At 25.6% G+C, this 19,046-nt stretch overlaps 1 protein-coding gene across 2 annotated transcripts in view; it reads right to left on the bottom strand.

Annotated features, from left to right (window-relative positions):
* Positions 1-1,466: 1,466 nt before the first annotated feature.
* The window catches only part of LOC129956981 (proline dehydrogenase 1, mitochondrial-like), a 63,856-nt gene continuing 46,276 nt past the window's right edge, over positions 1,467-19,046 (bottom strand). For both annotated transcript variants that reach the window (XM_056069069.1, XM_056069070.1), the window contains exons 5-13: positions 17,882-17,946; positions 15,668-15,855; positions 13,396-13,477; positions 11,571-11,663; positions 10,299-10,445; positions 8,709-8,804; positions 6,227-6,411; positions 4,747-4,835; positions 1,467-3,777 (exon numbers count right to left, since the gene is read on the bottom strand). In XM_056069069.1, coding sequence (XP_055925044.1) covers positions 3,572-3,777; positions 4,747-4,835; positions 6,227-6,411; positions 8,709-8,804; positions 10,299-10,445; positions 11,571-11,663; positions 13,396-13,477; positions 15,668-15,855; positions 17,882-17,946 — 1,151 coding nt within the window. In that variant the 3' untranslated portion in view covers positions 1,467-3,571. The remainder of the gene's footprint in view (positions 3,778-4,746; positions 4,836-6,226; positions 6,412-8,708; positions 8,805-10,298; positions 10,446-11,570; positions 11,664-13,395; positions 13,478-15,667; positions 15,856-17,881; positions 17,947-19,046) is intronic.

Genomic DNA, 19,046 nt, shown 5'->3' with positions numbered 1-19,046 from the left:
AAAAAGAAAAGAATAGCATATCACAAATCATATGAGTGTATAAATACAATTTTATGCGACTAATATTGCATTGTTAAAACTAATAAATGGTCAATGCAATTATTTGCTTATTTTATACATTTAGCTATATCCAACTGCAATTTAAAAAAAAAGATATTAAGAAATATGTGTTACTATTGGAATATCACATAATATTTGTCTTTAATCTGCTAAGTTATGCAGGAAGCAAAGCTAATAAACAGAAGAGGAAATTTATGTGCAAGAGAAATCATGAAAATGCAATTCAAAGACTAGAATATTATATGAAAAATGCAATAAGTATTTGTGTGTAGTAAGAAATAATTGCTTTAAAAAAATATCGTTATGAACTTTTTTTTAAAAAATTAAATCCACTACATTAAATTGTTTTTTGTAAATCTTTATTAATAATAATTAAAATAGTTATTGTAGCATTTAGCATGACATTATATATAAATAATTTTCGATGTTTTACTTCATTGAGACTGGAGGTCTGCACATGTGAGCTTTAAATTATTAGCCTTCTAAAACATCAATTTTACAAAATTGGAATATGCATGTAAATATCATGAAAGAGTTTTTATTAATATTATAAGTTTGAAGAGAATCAGCAAAGTTTTTTGAGCCATTAAAAAATTATAGAAATGTTTAAAATACAAAGAACTTATTCTTTTTAATGCTTTTTCCCCACCCACTTGACATCCATTTAAGAAGCTATGTTATTCGCAATGACTATATTCAAAATTGGCCCAAGGTAAAATATCTGTAATCATGGATTTTAATAGAAGACAGTTTTTTTTATAAGTGAAAAATAATTGCTGTATTATAGTACTTTCAAATTAGAAAATAATTTCATGCGCCAGTTTTTGAAAATTTTAAAACTTGCCTGGCAAATATTTGTACAATTCAGGTCTGCAACAACAATTGAATACAAATGATGTAATAGGTATTATTGCATAAAAGGCTGCTAAAATATTCACTATTATTGTATGGGAAATGGTCCACCGATGTAACTCAATTATTGGTGAATGCAGTGGTTTTTTATTAATAATTATGCATATATTTATTATTAAAAACTATACTTAGGAATTTTAAAACTAAATTACAAATTTTTTTGTAAGTGCTTTGTTGTGCTTTACGGACCATAAAATTCATTTTTGTGGGCTGAAAATTTGAATCCTTGGTATAAATTTTTAACCAAGATATTGCTGCTATAAAAAAAAAAAAAAAAAAAAAAAAAAAAAAAATTACTAATGATAAGAAAATAAATAATGTAAGAAAATTCTAGAATTCTACATCTAAAATCTCCTCTTTAAAAATGCCATTTTTTAAAAAAATGTATAAACTGATGGTCATGAAAAAATGTAAGTTCCTTATATAATTGAAATGAAATTTAAAAGAACTAAAGTGAGAAAAAAATTAAGGCTTGAATAATAAAGCCACACAAATAAGTTCAAAACTATTTATTTTTAAAATATACATTCCATTGAGATTTTGAAAACAAATTTCTTTCACAAAAACAAAACCGAGATTCATGGGGCAGCAAAAAGAGATTCACTGGAAAATCACAGGCTCAATATATATATTTTTTTCTTTATTTTGAGAATAAAAGATATCACAGGAAGAAAAATTTAAGTATTATAAAACTGTGTTGAAATCACGAAAAAAAATATACATTTAACTTAAAAACTGTTTGCAGCAATAATGGTTGAACACAGTAACTAATATGAATAATTTTTATCATCCATAAATCCTAGCCCAAAATTACAGTATCAAAGTTCCCATTGGCATTAGGTACAGACATATAGAAGTATGTTCCTATTCAAACACTTTTTTTTTTTTTTACAATTACAGATAAGAAGAAGAATCAATGCATTTGCAGAACTTTGATCACAATGCATAATATCCAAAAAAGTTAAAGCAGATTTTATAGTAATCTCAAATTTTATCGATAACCAAGCACTTTGCAAGTTTTGATATTAATAAATGTCTACAGAGAGATTCATAAATGCGTTATTTTTTTGAAAATATTAATATATATTCCTTACCACTACTAATTTTGACACACACATTATCTATTAAAAATACTGGATAGAAACAATTCTATTGTTTTGGGCTAACCACGCATTTTATCAGGATGTATGTTAGAACTAATTCTTCCAAAACAAAGAAAAATTTGTCAATCCTACAATATATTAGTTATTTTCAAAAAGAGAAAATAATGTCAAAAATTCTGGATATATTAAATCAGATCAAATTTCGTCATTTCTTCAAATAAAAAAAAAAATGCTTCTGTTTCTTATGCTACAAAGACAATACTGTACAAAACATTAAATAAAAATAATGCTATCATCCTATAACAGCTGGGACAGACAGTTTTCAAGTTTTCTCAACACAATTATAATGCCTAATAAATAAATTGTAGAACTAGGATTTTCATGCAAATATTATATTTTATAACAATTTCAAAAATATAAACTTTAAATAGATTCCAAGTATAGTTAAAACTTGCATAATGGCATCTGTTTCTATATTAAATATAATTAAACAAAGACTTAAAACAGCACTCATTTAATCTTTCATTTGGATTACAAATATCATTTTCTCACACAGAAGAATAGAAAGATTCGCTGCATCGTTTCAGTTGCATTTGTCACAATAGCAATTCATTAATTAATGCTGTATATATTAATAAAGAATTAAGATAATTCATTTCCTTCTTACATAAAATTATTCTTGTTTTTAAGAGAAATATCTTGAGTATTTAGAAAAAATAAATGGAACTTGAAAAGATTTAGGATTTACAAAAATCATTTCAAACAAAGCAGTTACCCAAAAATCAAAGTCAAGTTTTATTTAAATAGGATTAATAAATATTAAAACTAAAATTAATTGTTTAAATTAACATGCAAAATTCTTTTGAAACCACATTAAGTAAAACGAATTATAATTTTATAAAATAATCTTTCAGAATTAATTCATGGATATAACTCATCAAAGTATTGGGATAGAAAGAAAACAGTTATCCAAGTAACTAGTGATCATTTTAAAATCAAACCAAAAATGGACTCGTACTAAAATACATTCACTTGAAAAACTCTTGTAATAGAAGTTACTTAATAATGTTAACCAAACTGAATGGCTTAATTATGCAGAAAGAAAAGAAAAAAAAATTGGCATTTATTAAAACACACTGCAACCAATTAGGCAGCTTGCATAAGAATAAAAGAAAAGAGTAGAGCTAAAATACTGAAAAAGAAATCAGATTCAGGGTCAGATATTGAGACTTATCAATTAACAATTCTCTGATTCAGCAACAGAAATTTGTTGCCAGAGAAAAAATAATAATTATGCCAAAGGAAAACTTAATGATTGTTCTCCATATAGATAATGACATTGCATTCTACATACAGATCTATATGCAAGAAACATCAAAGTTTCACTTTGTAGTAACATGATGCCAAGGAAGAAGTGTTGCTTTAAAGTCATCAAATTTAACACTTCTATCAACATCATATGAATGTTGAATAATTCTTCCCAAAGGTCATGTCCTTCATATAGGCCTGTAATTTCCCTCAGGCTTGTGGACGACTTGACCAGCGAGGAGTCTTCTGAAGATCTCTTTCCTCATGAGTTTCCTCTCCCGTTCAGATTTCTTCAGGAGACAATGGTTTTCTTGTGCGCGACGAGAAAGATAGGGAAGAACTTCATCAATGGGCCCATATGGGACATATTTGTACACTGAATAACCAGATTGACCTGTATTTAAAAAAAATGTATATAAATACAAAACAGGTTTTGAAAAAATGTTATTTATAAGCAAGATTTTTTCAATACTTGATTGTTTAATTTTCACTAGCATCTAATTGTAAAACACATTTTATTTATAATGAAAGTGATTCTGATATCAAATTATACTATTTATGAATTGATTTATAATTAAGTTTCGATCACGAATTCAAAACAAGAGACATAAGCAAATCGGTAAAAGTTTAAAAGTTCTTTCTCTCTAATTATTTTATAAAATGATACAGTAAATAATACAAACAAAATCACAAAATTTAAATCAGATATTAAGAGATATTCAAGAAAATTAAATTCAATAAAATTGCTCCCAATTATCTGCAATCCATACTTAGTATTTAAGAAGGGTAAACAGATGTGCAATAGTACATAGAGGTTATTTTTGGTGTATTTAGAAATCAAATAGTGCAACAATTCTAACACTTCAATCCTACACTAAAAAAAATTTGATATTTACAATTTAAAATGAAATAAATGAGGTAGAATATATAACAACAACTGCTTTTCGGGCAAAAGCCAATAAAACCTTTTCCTATTTTCTCGACTATTTACTGAAGCTCTAGGCTATTGGATGACTTTCCATTTTTAAATTTAAAAAAAAAAAAAAATCAACATTTTCAAAATTTAACTTTTCTAGAAAAACTGAGGTTTAATTTCAAACTTAAAACAAGTACTTATTGGCATTGAATAAACTGCAAATATCTTGGATCGAGACAATCCTTTTTTTCTTTAAATATAAAAATAGAATATGTAAATAGAACTGATTTCAGACCATACAGATATCTGAATGTTCTATAATATTAGATTGATATGAAAAAAATAATATATAATATTAACACCACTTTTAAAACAGTTTATCTGTTTGTATTTTAACAATCAAATTAACCGCCTAAAATTTTAAAAAAAATAATGAATAAAACTTACCAAGTGGGAAGCTAACATGATCACACATTCCATAGAGTTGACCGAAGCAAATCACTTTGTGTTCAGGTTTAATACCCATTTCCTCCATCCTGAAAATAAATCAAACAACACATTCAGACTAATAACAAATCAATAAAATCTTGGGATTTCTTCAATTATCATCAATTAAAATGATCCAAAACCATGAAGAAAAATTTTAAAAATCTAGGAAGTATCTTGAAGATATTAAAATATAATTTTCTGAATCAAAAATATTTTTATGCATTAATTTTTATCCCTGGGTACCATCTAGATTAAAAAATTTCAAAATAAAGCATAAATTTTCAGTCGGTGATACTCATATTTTAAAAATTTCTTAATACTGCTATAAAGTTTATTAATTATCATTATACATTTGTTTTTTTAATCATTATCATTTCAGGGTATAAAACAACATGCTGCACTCAATTTAATTTTTAAGACTGTAACAAACTGAACACTGCATTTATAATATTTTAAGATACCAAAAAGGACTATATAATATTATATATTTAAATCCCACTTCTTGTCAATTCAATGGTGACATTCTGGGAATATTTAAAGCATTCACAAATTTGATGCCAATGCCAAACGGTAATTATGAAAAATTAAACAACATTCAGCTATTAATTATTTTTCTGGTTTTATAATTTAAATTCATTTTTTAATATGTATTTTAAAAAAATTTCCTTTAAGATCGCACAAAAATATTTTGTGCTATCATTTTACTAATTCTGGTTTAGCTTTGTTAAACTATTTCCATGAATCTAAAAGCACCCTCCCCCACAAAAAAAGTGAATAAAATCAGGTCCTTTAAAATGTCATTTTTGATAAATAATCAAGAAGTGGGAAAATAATGTCTGCTCAACTTTACACTAATGGTTGTCTGGAAAAAGCTTCCATCCTAGATGAAAGGTACACTCATTAGTATATCCACTAATAAATTGCGATAAAGTCATCTGCTATTTTCTGTCAAGTTTATAATTTAAATGTAGAAGCCCACCAGAGATCATTTTGAAAAACTTTAAGAGCAATTTTCATTTCCTGCAGTGAAAATTTATTGAAAAAATAATGGGATTGTTTGTAATTGAAATGCAATAATTATGAGGTCATCACACTTATACTTCTGTACAATTTCCAGAAAAGCTAAAATATTTGCAAAATTTGTACTTGTATGCCAATATTTATATTTTTCGAAAATAAACAAGTCATGATCGAAGTACAGAAGTATCGTATATAAAAATGTATACTTTACAATAATTCAGTAGTGTTAAGATTGTGGTATTAGACATTTTTGTGTATGTCACTAACTACTGTGATAACAAAAAAACAGCATAATTTTGTGCTTGCACAGTGCTAGACAATATTTGCTGAAATGTATCAAAAATGAAAATTATTTCCTGAAAGTCAAGTTTTATTTGAGTAACAAAATCAATGCTGAAAAAAATATTAAAATACTCACTTTTGTACAGTGAATCGGACGGTATCTTCATTATGTGTGGCTACCATGACAGCAGTTTTACGATCTCCTTTTCTCACAACACGATGCAAAACTTGAGTCAAAATTTTGTGATACATTTCACTAGTTGCTTCATAAGTGGGGTTGATGGGATCTTCATAACCTATTTGTTTGGCTCTAAACCGCTCCTATGAAGCAAAAATACTTGATTTAATTCTTTATAACAAGCTAGCCACTTTTGGTGATCAATTGGTTTAATAGAGAATATGACAAAGTTTTAAGATAAATCTCTTATGGATAGCTAAATATTCATGGATCTCTTAATAAAGGCAAAGTTTGTCAAATGAATTTGAGTTCCTTGACATCACAGCCATTAAAAGCTAAAGTGCTTGGATCATCACAATTTCACAATACATAATGTTTTTTGTTTTTAGCTCATCTTTCAACAAAAAAAAAAATTATGCAATATTTTAAAGCTTTAATTTATCAAAACAATGCAATCTATTTTTGAAAATCATGCAAAAAAAAAAAAAAAGATGATTAGTGTTATTAAAAAGACAATTTTATTAATTTTGAAAATGGAGTAAAAATTAAATTTGTGCTATAATATTTTCGAAATTATGTTAGGAAAATGTCAACATTTTGCTTAATTTTTAATAAATGTGAAAAAACTATTTGGAAACTTCGTTTTCTAAAGTATATTCTGTTTGTTCTAAATTTAACCTGCAGAGTGCTGACACAGACACCCAAAGCTTTTCTTTGATTTATATGAATTTCAAATGATTTAAATTTTATTTATTGAATTGTTGACTTCAATAAATAAACTGAAATATATCTGAACCAGAAGAGCTATTACTCAAACATAAAATTGATTTCCTATTAAAATGATATTTATGACATTCAGATAATATCTGTTATAATACCATAATAATTTAAAACCTATTCAGTTAAAAAAAATGCAACCAACTTTATATTAATCAGTTAATGTAAATTTGAATTCATTTTTAAAATCATTAATAATGGTCTAAAGAAAAAAATAAATATCATCTGTAAATTGAAATATATAGTAATCTAATAATCATACCACTTGAAAAAGTACTCTTAGATTTTCTTTTTCCTTTTTTTTATTAAATAAAAAAAATGGAAGGAAAAAATCTTTAGCTATCATATGAAAAACAGATTTTCATTCTCATCAAAATGAATGAATGACCTTATTACCCTTTATCTACTGATGGTACTTATAAGTACCAATCACTTTAAAACTTTATAGCCCAACAACCATTACTTATATTCTGATGGTACGTTTTAGATACAGTCTTTTAATTCTACTTTTTCATGATAGATGGCAGTAGTTGTTCTAGGCTGATTAATTTTGCGAGAAAGAACGCTATTTTCGAACGGACATAGTGTTCTTTTGCTGCCATTTTGTAAGGATTGATGCTCTCATCTTTTCTTTGCTATAAATATGTAATATCAAACCAAATTTAAGTGTTGTATTTTTTTCATTCACTCTGTATTGTCTTATAATATTATTTGCCCAATCATTATAAGATAACAGATTATGTAATGTGATTAACGGTCGAATTATTCAGTGATACTTATAAGTACCACCAGTACACGTAGTGTTGGAGAAAACGTGTTTTCATTTTGTCCATGTAATTATCCATAGTATTTCTGTTTGTTATAATGTAATTATGAAAGTGTAGTATAGCACTATGTTTTGGTATTTTTTTATAGATTTCAATTATAGATTTTTTTTAAAAATTATTTATTTATTACTAACACTGTCAAGAGTATTTGAAAATGTTAGTATTGAATGTGAATTTGCTTTTGCATTCCGAATAAAAAATAAGCTAGATTTTATTTGCAAAGGTCCAAAGGAGACTCAAAGATGGTACCAAAATTGACATTACCGCACCCATCGTTGTAAAAGACTACAATGGACACATGTGGGGAATTGATAGAGCCTACATGTTACGTACTATTTGCACAGGTTGATCCCCACAGTAGTCAAGATGTTAAACTGAGATATACATTTTGATAGGAATTCTCTGATCATATGAAAAAGTTCAGATATAAATTCAATATTGAATTGAATTTTCAATTATTAGTTTTGCTTATAAGATATTATCATTATATTAGTATATCTTAATATTTAATACATGCTATTGACAAAAAAAATGTCATTTGTGTAATATTAATTAATGTAATTAGAAACATGTTGCATTTGCAGCCATTTGATGACTATTAAGAAACAGATTTCTTAAATTTAATTTTGCTCAGATGATGAGATTTACACATGAGCTAGTATTTTCAAATTCTATATAAAATCAAGACATTTGACACATAATTTTTGTATAATAAGTATATTACACAATATATGTTTGTGAGTTCTTATATTTGCAGCCCTCCAGTCACAAAATTATTATTTAATTTTCCTATAAGAAAAGAGACCAATAATGACAAGTTTCAGAAATCAAATTACCTGTTCCATGTAAGCTCCTCTGACGAGTTTGGCACCAAAGTAGAAATCTTGCCTATCTGCCAATTCAAGGTCCAATACAACATTATTGAAAGCTTCCTAAGGGAGAAAAAAAAATTAAATGTATAAATACAGAAAAAAAATTTCATTATTGCAAATATAAACATAACATTAAAGCAAAACAAATGTATAAGTTGAATATAAATTTTATATATATCATTTATAAAATTATTAATTTACTCTCAATGAAAACCATAGAATAAATAAAGCTTTCTACAAAAAATATCTCGATGTTATTTTTTCACCTTTTGAACTTCATAATTAATTTTTTTTTAATATTAGCAAAAATTATGAAATATCATGAGATTTTTAAATTTTTAATTACAGTACACTTAAAATTCTTAGTTTTATGAAAATATTGAAAAAAGTATTATGCGCATAAATATCATAGTCGGTATGGTTCATTAAAATCATGCAAAAGCATTTATTTACTTTTCTACAAAATCTTAAATGTTTTAAATATAATACTTCTTTCTAATTGCCCCTTCTCCTTCCAAATTCATATTTTACAATATATCGACTTTTTAATTTAACAAGGGGAAAAAATAAAATTTAATTTAAAAATAAAGACTGATTTCCATTTTTTTAGAAGAAAAAATGTTTTTCACTCGAAAAAGGATCACGAAATTTGATCTACGTATTTTTAGAGATACATGTACATTAATAAAATATGTATTATTATAGTCAGTGAAGTATTCCTGAATATAAGCAATTTATCTAACAACCATCCATTACAGTCACGCAGCATAACCAAAATTGGTTTTTGCACCATAAAACCTCAAACAGTCATTTACAAAATTTAGTTTATAAACTAGTAATAGATATTCTAAATAACTGTTTCAAATTGTTTAATTTCATGCAACTATTTCTACTTCCCCAAATGTTTGCAAATTTGTGCATCTTGCAGCTCAAGGTAAAGCCACAAGTGTTATTTAGTAACTCATCAATTTAATTTAATTTAATCTTTTTTTTTTTTCAGGAACTTTGTAAAAAGTAAATGCTTTTATATTTACATCTTAATATGTGTATAACAGACAAAAAATAGCAATAACAAAATCTTAAAAAAAAGAACCATAATTATTGGTAAATGATTTACAAGAAGATAATAATCATGATAGAGTATAGGAAGAAAATAAATTTCAAACAAATGTAATTATTATTCTGTGGGACTGTTAAGTGAAAAATTAACATTCCAATTTATTATAAGTAAACCACTATTCTGAAATTAATTTCATAATTCAATGAAAATGAGCATTCTTGTCTTAATAATTCTTGTCCGATTCAGAAAATTTGTATTTTTTGCAAATTGATTCATTTAGCAAACAAGATAATAACATTTTTTTTAAATTATCCTTAATATTATCTTCTTCAGTCAAAAAGTTCAATGCAGCTGCCTAGTTAGAAATATATTAAGAGTACCAAAACCTGTTACTTCAATTTCAACTTCACTTGGAAAATTTAACATCATGGGAATGTTTGTACAAATAATTAAATAATGTCAATTATATTAGAAATGCATCCTTCATATTTTACCTTGAGATAACACTGGTATGTATTGAAAATAATGGCTTTTTCTTTGTTATATTTGCGCATCAATTCCATAGTTATGCGACTAATAGCTGGCTGGAAATATGACTGTTCAGCATCAATCATTACACGAACATCTTTCTCCCGTGCAACCTGAAAAATAGAATAAATGAGCTTTAAGACAGTAACCTACAAACATTGCATGAAGTATTTGTTAACGTAGTAAAATTTCTTAGGGGATTTTCTCAGAAATACTGTGCATAAAATATTACAATCACTCTTTTAAAAGAAATAAAACTGCCAAATAATGAAAAGAAAAGAAAACAGAACAAAGAAATTACATTTCCAGAGACAGTTACTTTTTATTTCAATCAGGAGATTTTTTTTTAAAGACAAATAAAAATAATGATTAAAAAAAACTTCAAGAATGGAAGCTTTTTAAAAAATATCATTTCTATCTGGATTTTTAAAAAATGGATTTGTTTTTTTATTTTGAATAATATGAACAAAAAAAATACGAAAATATGAAATGTTTTTCAAAAGGATTTAAATAGAAACAGATAATATGAAGAGAAAATACCAAAAAACCTTCATCACAATTTGAAAGAAGCCATTAAGAAGTGTTAAGTATGGTATAATCATTTCTGATCACAATTCAATGAGAAATAGGATTGTAAAACTCTTATTTTCAAACTAACACAAAATGTGCTTCTCGTGTTCTTCATTCGAAATATAACATAATATAAATATAACACTTATACAGAAACATAGAACTACTAGCAATTCGATTGTGGATTTTAAATATTTAAGATAAAATCAATCAAAAGTCACACAAATTAAATTATATTGCCTTGATACAATGAATGTATGACACAATGAAAGCATTATACCTTCCAACAGTTTTGCTATGACAATAAATAAATTCCATGTACAGAATTTAGACAAAATTCCATGTACAGAATTTAGATAAAGTTATAACATATGTATCAAGGTCTATATAAAGCAACAGAAATGAAATATTGAAAATGAAAACCAGAATAAAGCTTTGTCAGATTAAAATGTACAAAAGTGAAAAACATAATAAATTCTATTTTACTTTTTAAAAAATAAAAATAATATATTTTAATGAATTTCAAGTTAACACAAATGATAAAGTTTTAAAAAATGCAACAGAGTATACTTCAGTATTAGACATACTAATCTTCAATTCCAGATCTGGTTTTGAACATTTAAAATTTTATGGTATCTAAAAAAATTAAGCAAGACTATCTGTGTTACCTTTGCAATATGGTGCAATCTTCTCATCATATTCCTAAACATTTCTTCCTCTTCTTCTGTCAATGCTGAGATAATGGGCTCCATTGTCCCTGTCTGTAATTCCATAAAAAAATTAAATTTATTTACTTTCGTCATTTAACCCCCCCCCCCCACCCCCTTCCTTTTAAAGCTTCATCAGTAGAAATTATGGAACAAATATGAACATTTTAAAATCATTTAGAATTTCTAATCATTTAGGCATTTTTAAATTATATAAATCCTTAAATATATGTTTTAACCGATATTAATATGTTCAATGAAGTAAAAGAAGAAAAAAAATCAGAAAACTAAAGGAGAGAAAACATAGTTTTATGTGATTTTATACACACATACATTTTATATATATATATATATATATATATATATATATATAATTAGAAGTATAGTCCAAACAAGAGTAATCCTCCATAACTAACTATACAGGCTTTATATTTTAAACTTTTTATTTTTATACATTATGTGAATTAGACATATAACAACATATTAGACATATTAGACAAATAACAACACACACATACACAATGTAAACATTTATATTTAGCTTACATAGTTTCATTTCATTTACTTTTGTACAAAAAATACCAACTTTTCCAATATGATATTTAAAAAGCTTACACACTCACAAATATTAAAAATATAAACCACAATTCTTGTTTAAAAATTTGCAATATGTAAATATTCATCATATTTGGCTAGACAACCCAGGATGGGCCAGTGCCTTCCTCTGAATTCTGTTCCACCACATTTTACTTTTGACACTTGTGTGCCAGTTTCTTTCTTGGATAGCCAGGAAGTCTGTCTCCACTGACTCCATCCATTTCATTTTGGATTTACCCTTTTTCTTACTTGTTAAAGGCTTATGTAAAAGAATTTTTTTAAATATGGAATCGTCATCCATTCTAAATATATGAGTTACCCAGTTCGTCCGATTTATTTTTATGAACTTCATAATATCTGGCTCAAAATTACGTCTTCTTCTCCAAATATTGTGGATTTCTATCCCACTAAGAATGGCTCGCAGAATTTTTCTTTTCAAAATGGCTATTTTATTTTCTCCAGCTTTGATCAGGGTCCAGGTCTCTGAGCCATAAGTAAGTACTGGTCTAATTAAGGTTTTATATAGTAAAAATCTTGTATCTCTTGATACTAGTGAGGATTTAAAAAATCGTTAGTCCATAAAAGGTTTTATTTGCATTCATAAAACGACCCGGAATCTCCTTGACTATGCTATTGTCATCAGTAACTATAGAACCAAGATATATATAAATACTATTGCAATATAAATATAGAAAGAGTGATTTTTAAACTTTAGGAATAAATGTTAAAAAAAAATTCAGATCTTGATAATCCAGACAAATTATCTTTAGATGCAATGAAGATAATTTGTCTTAATTTAACCTAGTAAATAACATTAGTAATTAATTTTAGTAAAAACTTGGTCAAATTTAAATCAATAACAGGATAAATTATATCGAGGATATAGAGAAATGGATCATTGATCTCAGAGGAATTAATAAATCTCAATTTATGATTTTAGGAGGATTGTTCTTATATACAAATAACAAAAATTAACCCAAAAAAAATAGATAAAATATATGCATTCAAATTTCTCCTAGTGATTCACGGGATTTAACACATTCAATACCATGACTCGCACCTGATTTTCAGACTGCCAATGTAATTAGATGACTCCTTTTCTATCTCTTTAATACAGGAGTCATCTAATTAGATAGAAGATTCGATATAAATATGAATTACAATCAGTCAATATTTGATGATTTCTCACCTTGAGGTTGGGCACCTTGAAGAGATCTGAAATGACATAATCCATATCCACCAATCCACTCCAACAATAGAGATTCATTAAACTGTAAGAGAGTAAGAAGTTATTACTAAGAATTTCTATAAAAAAAAAAAATTAAAGCAACAAAGATATTCATATCTGTTGGTATTATTTGTTGAATTTCATTTATTTTTATAATATAAAATAGAATCTCAAAATTACTTCAAATGCTTAGCACTGAAACATCGTAATTTCCCGAGATAAATGATATATTAGAGGTTTTGAAATATTTCTTGAACTTAAAGGACACATTTTATTTATTAAAGTTAAGAAAACGCAGATTAACTAAGATAAAATTCACACACACATTATTAGATCACAAGTACAGTTTATGTGCATTATGTCAGCAAATTTATCAGAAACAACTAAATCAATAAATTTTGTTGCAAATTCCCATAAGTCATAAGTTAACCTGAACTAATAGCAAAAATATTTCTATACTTAGGAATCAAAATAGTGTCATTAGTATTAGTTTATAATATCGCTGAGACATATATAATTTCATATTTTACTAGTATATCAAAAAAATCATAACTCGTACCATATTTACTGAATACTTAGATCTTCTTGAATTAAAAATAGAGGACCAGTAAAAAAGTGGAAAGAAAGGTACAAGCAATATAATCTCTTTCACTTTACTGGCATATTTAGGCAATATAGCACTATATTTTCAATTCCCTGGCCCAAAAATAAAGGTAGAGAGACAGGTAACAAAATCAAATAGATAACAGCTAATAACAGCCCTCACCTCTCACTCCCATAAGCAAAAAGCAACAAAATATGATGTGTTTTGTACTTTGTAGCATTTTGAAGAAAACAGAACATACATTTGGGGAGGACCCCCCCCCCTTGGATTGAAACTAAAATTTGATATACATTTAAAATCTTTGATTACAAAATCATATAATAAATTTATTTTATTTAAATCATTGTGCTTTTGAATCCATATGTGCATATATATGCAATTATACAGAGACAGATAATAAAAATTGTTGATACCAATCTTCACTTATGAAAAGAATTGTGAACCAAATTTTCATCATTTAACTCTTCCCATTTATTAGTTTAATGTGTTCGCATGCATAGAGGCAGATATACCATCACCTCCTCCAGTAAAATTTGTAAATTAATCTGCATAATTCGTATTAGAATCAAATATCAAATTTAATAAAATGGACTTAATACATTCTGTAGACATACAGAGTATTCTTCAAAGCAAATTTTGTACAGAATAACAGAAAATATAATTCCAAAAAGAAAACAAAATCATTCTCAGGGTGATTTTTAAGTACAGAGAATCATTATAATTTTTACGTTTTTTTTTTATTGACAAGTTTAATATTTTACCTTTCTATGTTTTAAATAGGAGAAGACAAAGAAAAGGAAAAGCATGTGTTATTTAAGAAAAGCCTAATCATGTCTATATTTATAACTGTTGTAGAAATATGAAAATATAATGTTTTGGAAATTAAGATTCTAAGCTTAAGAAATTATTAATGTAAATATGCATAATTAACCAACTTAAAACATGAAATATCAAATAAATAACTGCATAACTGCTTAAAATATCAGTTTAAGCAGTTATGCAGTTAAAAATAAAATACATTATAAAAGACCAAAAATCATTAATGCACGATGGAATTTGTCTCTTTGTTTCAGGAAGACATAAGAAATTAATTATTCTGATTACTAAACTTTTTATTAATTCATTTATTATTTTATTTTAAAAAATCATTTTGCAATTCTTTAGCATTTTGCCAACCCCCCCTTCCTTTGTTGTTATTGTTATAGCTCACTTCAGATTTATTACAGACTTCCTAAATTTCATCTGTTTATTATTCCTTTCTGAATGAAAATCCTTTTTTCATATCCCATTATAAATTTTTAAAAATTGACCCCTTAGAATAAGAAAAGACATAATTTAGATATTGGTCACAGATTTAAAAAAAAAAAATCATTTCAAAATAGCTATTTAGCAATAAAATATGTTCTCACTTATACAGAAGGACTAGAAAACATAACAATCTTTGTCAATTCCATTAAAAATCTGCCATATCTTATTTGAGATTAAGATAATTTAAAAAAAAACCTTCATTATAAAAATGCCCTAAGTTCATAAAATCAGTATTTTCTATTCTAATAATTATATTCCACATCAGCTCTTTCTATGGGATTTTAAGTAAAGTAAGCAATTTTGCAGAATATGAACACATACCCTTTCTTGTCATAGTCCATGTGCTGCAAGAACTCTCTCACTTCTTTTTTCTCTACATTAAAATGGAAATCCTCAAGCTTGTGCTCAAGGAACTCTGGACTCACATTCTCCAGAGCCATTCGAGCCTGCTTGCCTGTCACACTGGAGAAGAACTTACGAGTCTGTGCTATCACTTCGGACAGTTGCATCTAGACAACAGTAAAGCACTCGTCATGAAATATAAAGATTAAATTCTTTGTATAAAAAGTAGCAATCATGTAACATGAAAACTAGTTTTATAAATTATCAGGATACTTTCCAATTCTATGAAATTCTCAATTTATAAAAATTTTATGGTATGATTCTTCTGAACTATTTTGGATTTCAAAATTAAAACATTTTCAGCATTGTTAATATGATAGAAATAAGTATTAAAATCTAATAAATCTAATTGATATTTATAGTAATTGAAAGTTTTCCTTATTTAAGTTGCAAAACATTTTTTAAAAAATAAAATTGAATAAATATACTTTAATCAGAGCCAAATTAAGCCTTCTATGGATCCTTATGGAAAAATAACCTTGGAACATCTTTTTAACGAATATTCTTTTAATCAATTTGAATTTGATCTTAATATAAATAGTTTTAAGTAGTAAATTTTGGCAAATTGAAATAACAAAATGCTTAATTACAGATCATTTTTCAAAGAGTTGCTTTAAGTCAAAATATTGTATATAAAAAAAGAAGCCACCTGAAATTTAAAAGTAATTTTAATTAAAATAGCAAGGGGAAAAAACAATAAAATGTTTCTCAACACTAATTAATATTTAATAACCAAAATAAATATTTTTCAAGTCATAAAACATTACATTTTTTTATAATTACAGAATAAAATAAAGTTTATAAAATAGTAATTAATTACAAAAGTTATAAGATTTTTTTTTTAAATTTTTAAACAATATTCAATTTTAATTAAGTTCAATCGCCTGGCCTTTATAATAAAAGGAAAGTATGAAATTAAATAACTCACAGAATACCATAAAAAAAAACACCAAGGGGTCAGGGATCCCAGGCAATTGCTTTCTTTGCCTATTTAATAATCCTTCTCTTACTTTAAAGGATGTTAAATTAATATTAATTTAATTATACAAAAAAAATTTAATTTAAATTTCTTTACTAAAAAAATCTGACAAAAAAAATCAAAATGAATTTTTAAATAAGCATAAATAAAACTTATATTTCAAATATGATCTACATATGTGGATCAAGTAATTAATTAAAAAAATATTTCTTCAAAGCAAAAAAGTTTGAATGAACAAATCTAATATATAAAAAGGTACATTACGGCCTTATTAATAAAATTTTTCTTCATTATACAAACATTAAGCTGAGTGATTAGTTTCCTATTAAGAACAAAGAAAATCTGTAACAGAATTTTTATTATGAACAATTATTTTATCTGAAGCTTATAAACATTTTTTTTTCATTGTTAAAAATGGAAATTTATAATTTGAATTACCAGCTAATACCATTATTATTTAATCCCTGTCAAAAATTCACAGAACAAATTTATTATCAACCAAAAAAAAAAAAAAAAAGAAAAGAAAACAAAGACAAAAGATTTTTTATGAATGTTTATATATTTTAATAAAATAAATAAAAAAATGCATACAATAAAAATGATACTCGAATTTGCAACTTGTGCTGACCTTCAACATATTAAAACTTTTAATAATGGATATAAATGTAAATTCTCCTCTTCAGGTATATCTATCAGAAAATCTATTGTAAGATTTCTTTTAGTGGTTATAAGATTATCAGGATTCTAAATACTACTTCTGATCTAATACCGGATAACAAATGCTACATTTATTATCAAATATTAGATTATCTTTGGTTATTATAATGTTAACACATAATAATCTACAAAAATCATCATACAATTATAAATTGTCACACTTTAAAGCTTATAAATCAAAATGTTATTTAAATTTGGAAGACCAAAATTTGTAGAAGATAAAAGATATGGTTAATGATTATATCAGTACAAAATTCCACTTTCACACACACACACCCTTTCTAAAGCATGCAATCAGTAGCTAGCCATAAAAAAATAATCAACTCTTGACTATAAATAAATTTGGATAAAATAAAATTCTAATTGCAATCAAAAATAAAAAAAGAATTCATTACATTATTTTTAAAATTAAATTATTATTAATAATAAATTGTTACCAGAAGTTGCGGTCTACCCAGAGCTGTCATTTTGATGGCGGCAAAACCAGTGCATTGTGTTGAACCTAAAAATAAAAGCGTAGGTAAAGAACTGTCTCAAATAAATATAATACCTGTAATAATTATAATCTTCAGATTAAATTTAAGGATAATCCAAATCTCTAATGCAAAAATTGTAGCATGATAATGTTATAATCTCGGTTCTTGTATCATTACATAAATTTTAAAATTCACTCATTAATCATATAAAAAATAGTAACTAACAAATAAATAACTAAAAATTATTGAATATTGTTACAGCATGCATACATAAATGCAATTATTAAAGAAATGGAAATTGTCATAAAATATACTTATAAACACAGTTTGAAAAATTTACTGAATTAGAGAAGCAGTACTATATACAAATAAACTTGAAAAGCTTTTTTTTTTTAATTTTAAAATGATTTTTGGGCAATAATATGACAATATTGTTATTGACGGAAAAAATTAAAATTGATTAATTTTAATTAAAAATTAAATTAAAATTTTGTAAAGCCCTTAGAGAGCATCTACTACCCAAGAAATAACTACATACTGAATTTGGTAACTATAAGTCCAATACTCTGTTCTATGAAATTTTTGAACAGTTTATTTCATAATATATATTGCAATTTTCAGATAATATATCAATCTTCGATGGCAAGTAGTATTTAATATTTCAAAACTTTGATAATTAAAAAAAAAAAGTACCAATTTTTCTTTAATGTAATAATATTTTTTCTTAAATTCATAATATATTGTGCTTATTTAAAATTATTAAGTATTTATAATTTTATAATATATGGGAAAATAAAAATTTTATCAATGAAGTAAGTAAATTTCCAAACAAAAAATCTATGGCACATTCATATTAGAATTCAAAATTTTTTGAAAAAAATAACTTTTACTTATTTTAACAACTTGAATTTTTTTTAAAACTTTTTTGATAAAATTAATGTTGTTCTTCAGTAAAACTTAGTACCATGTTTCAATCAGATACAGACAATAAAAAGAGAGAGAGAGAGAGAACATGAAGATTATAATTATTTTTATACTTGTTTATTTTTACAGCCCCTGCAATAAATCCCCAAAAAGGGAAAAACATCACCAACAGAAATAATCACCATTATCTAAAAACTGCCAA

Source organism: Argiope bruennichi, chromosome 11 (genome assembly GCF_947563725.1).
Source record: "Argiope bruennichi chromosome 11, qqArgBrue1.1, whole genome shotgun sequence".
In the NCBI taxonomy this organism is placed as follows: domain Eukaryota; kingdom Metazoa; phylum Arthropoda; class Arachnida; order Araneae; family Araneidae; genus Argiope; species Argiope bruennichi.
Note: the sequence above shows the minus strand (reverse complement) of the source record. Positions and strands in the feature narration are given on the sequence as shown.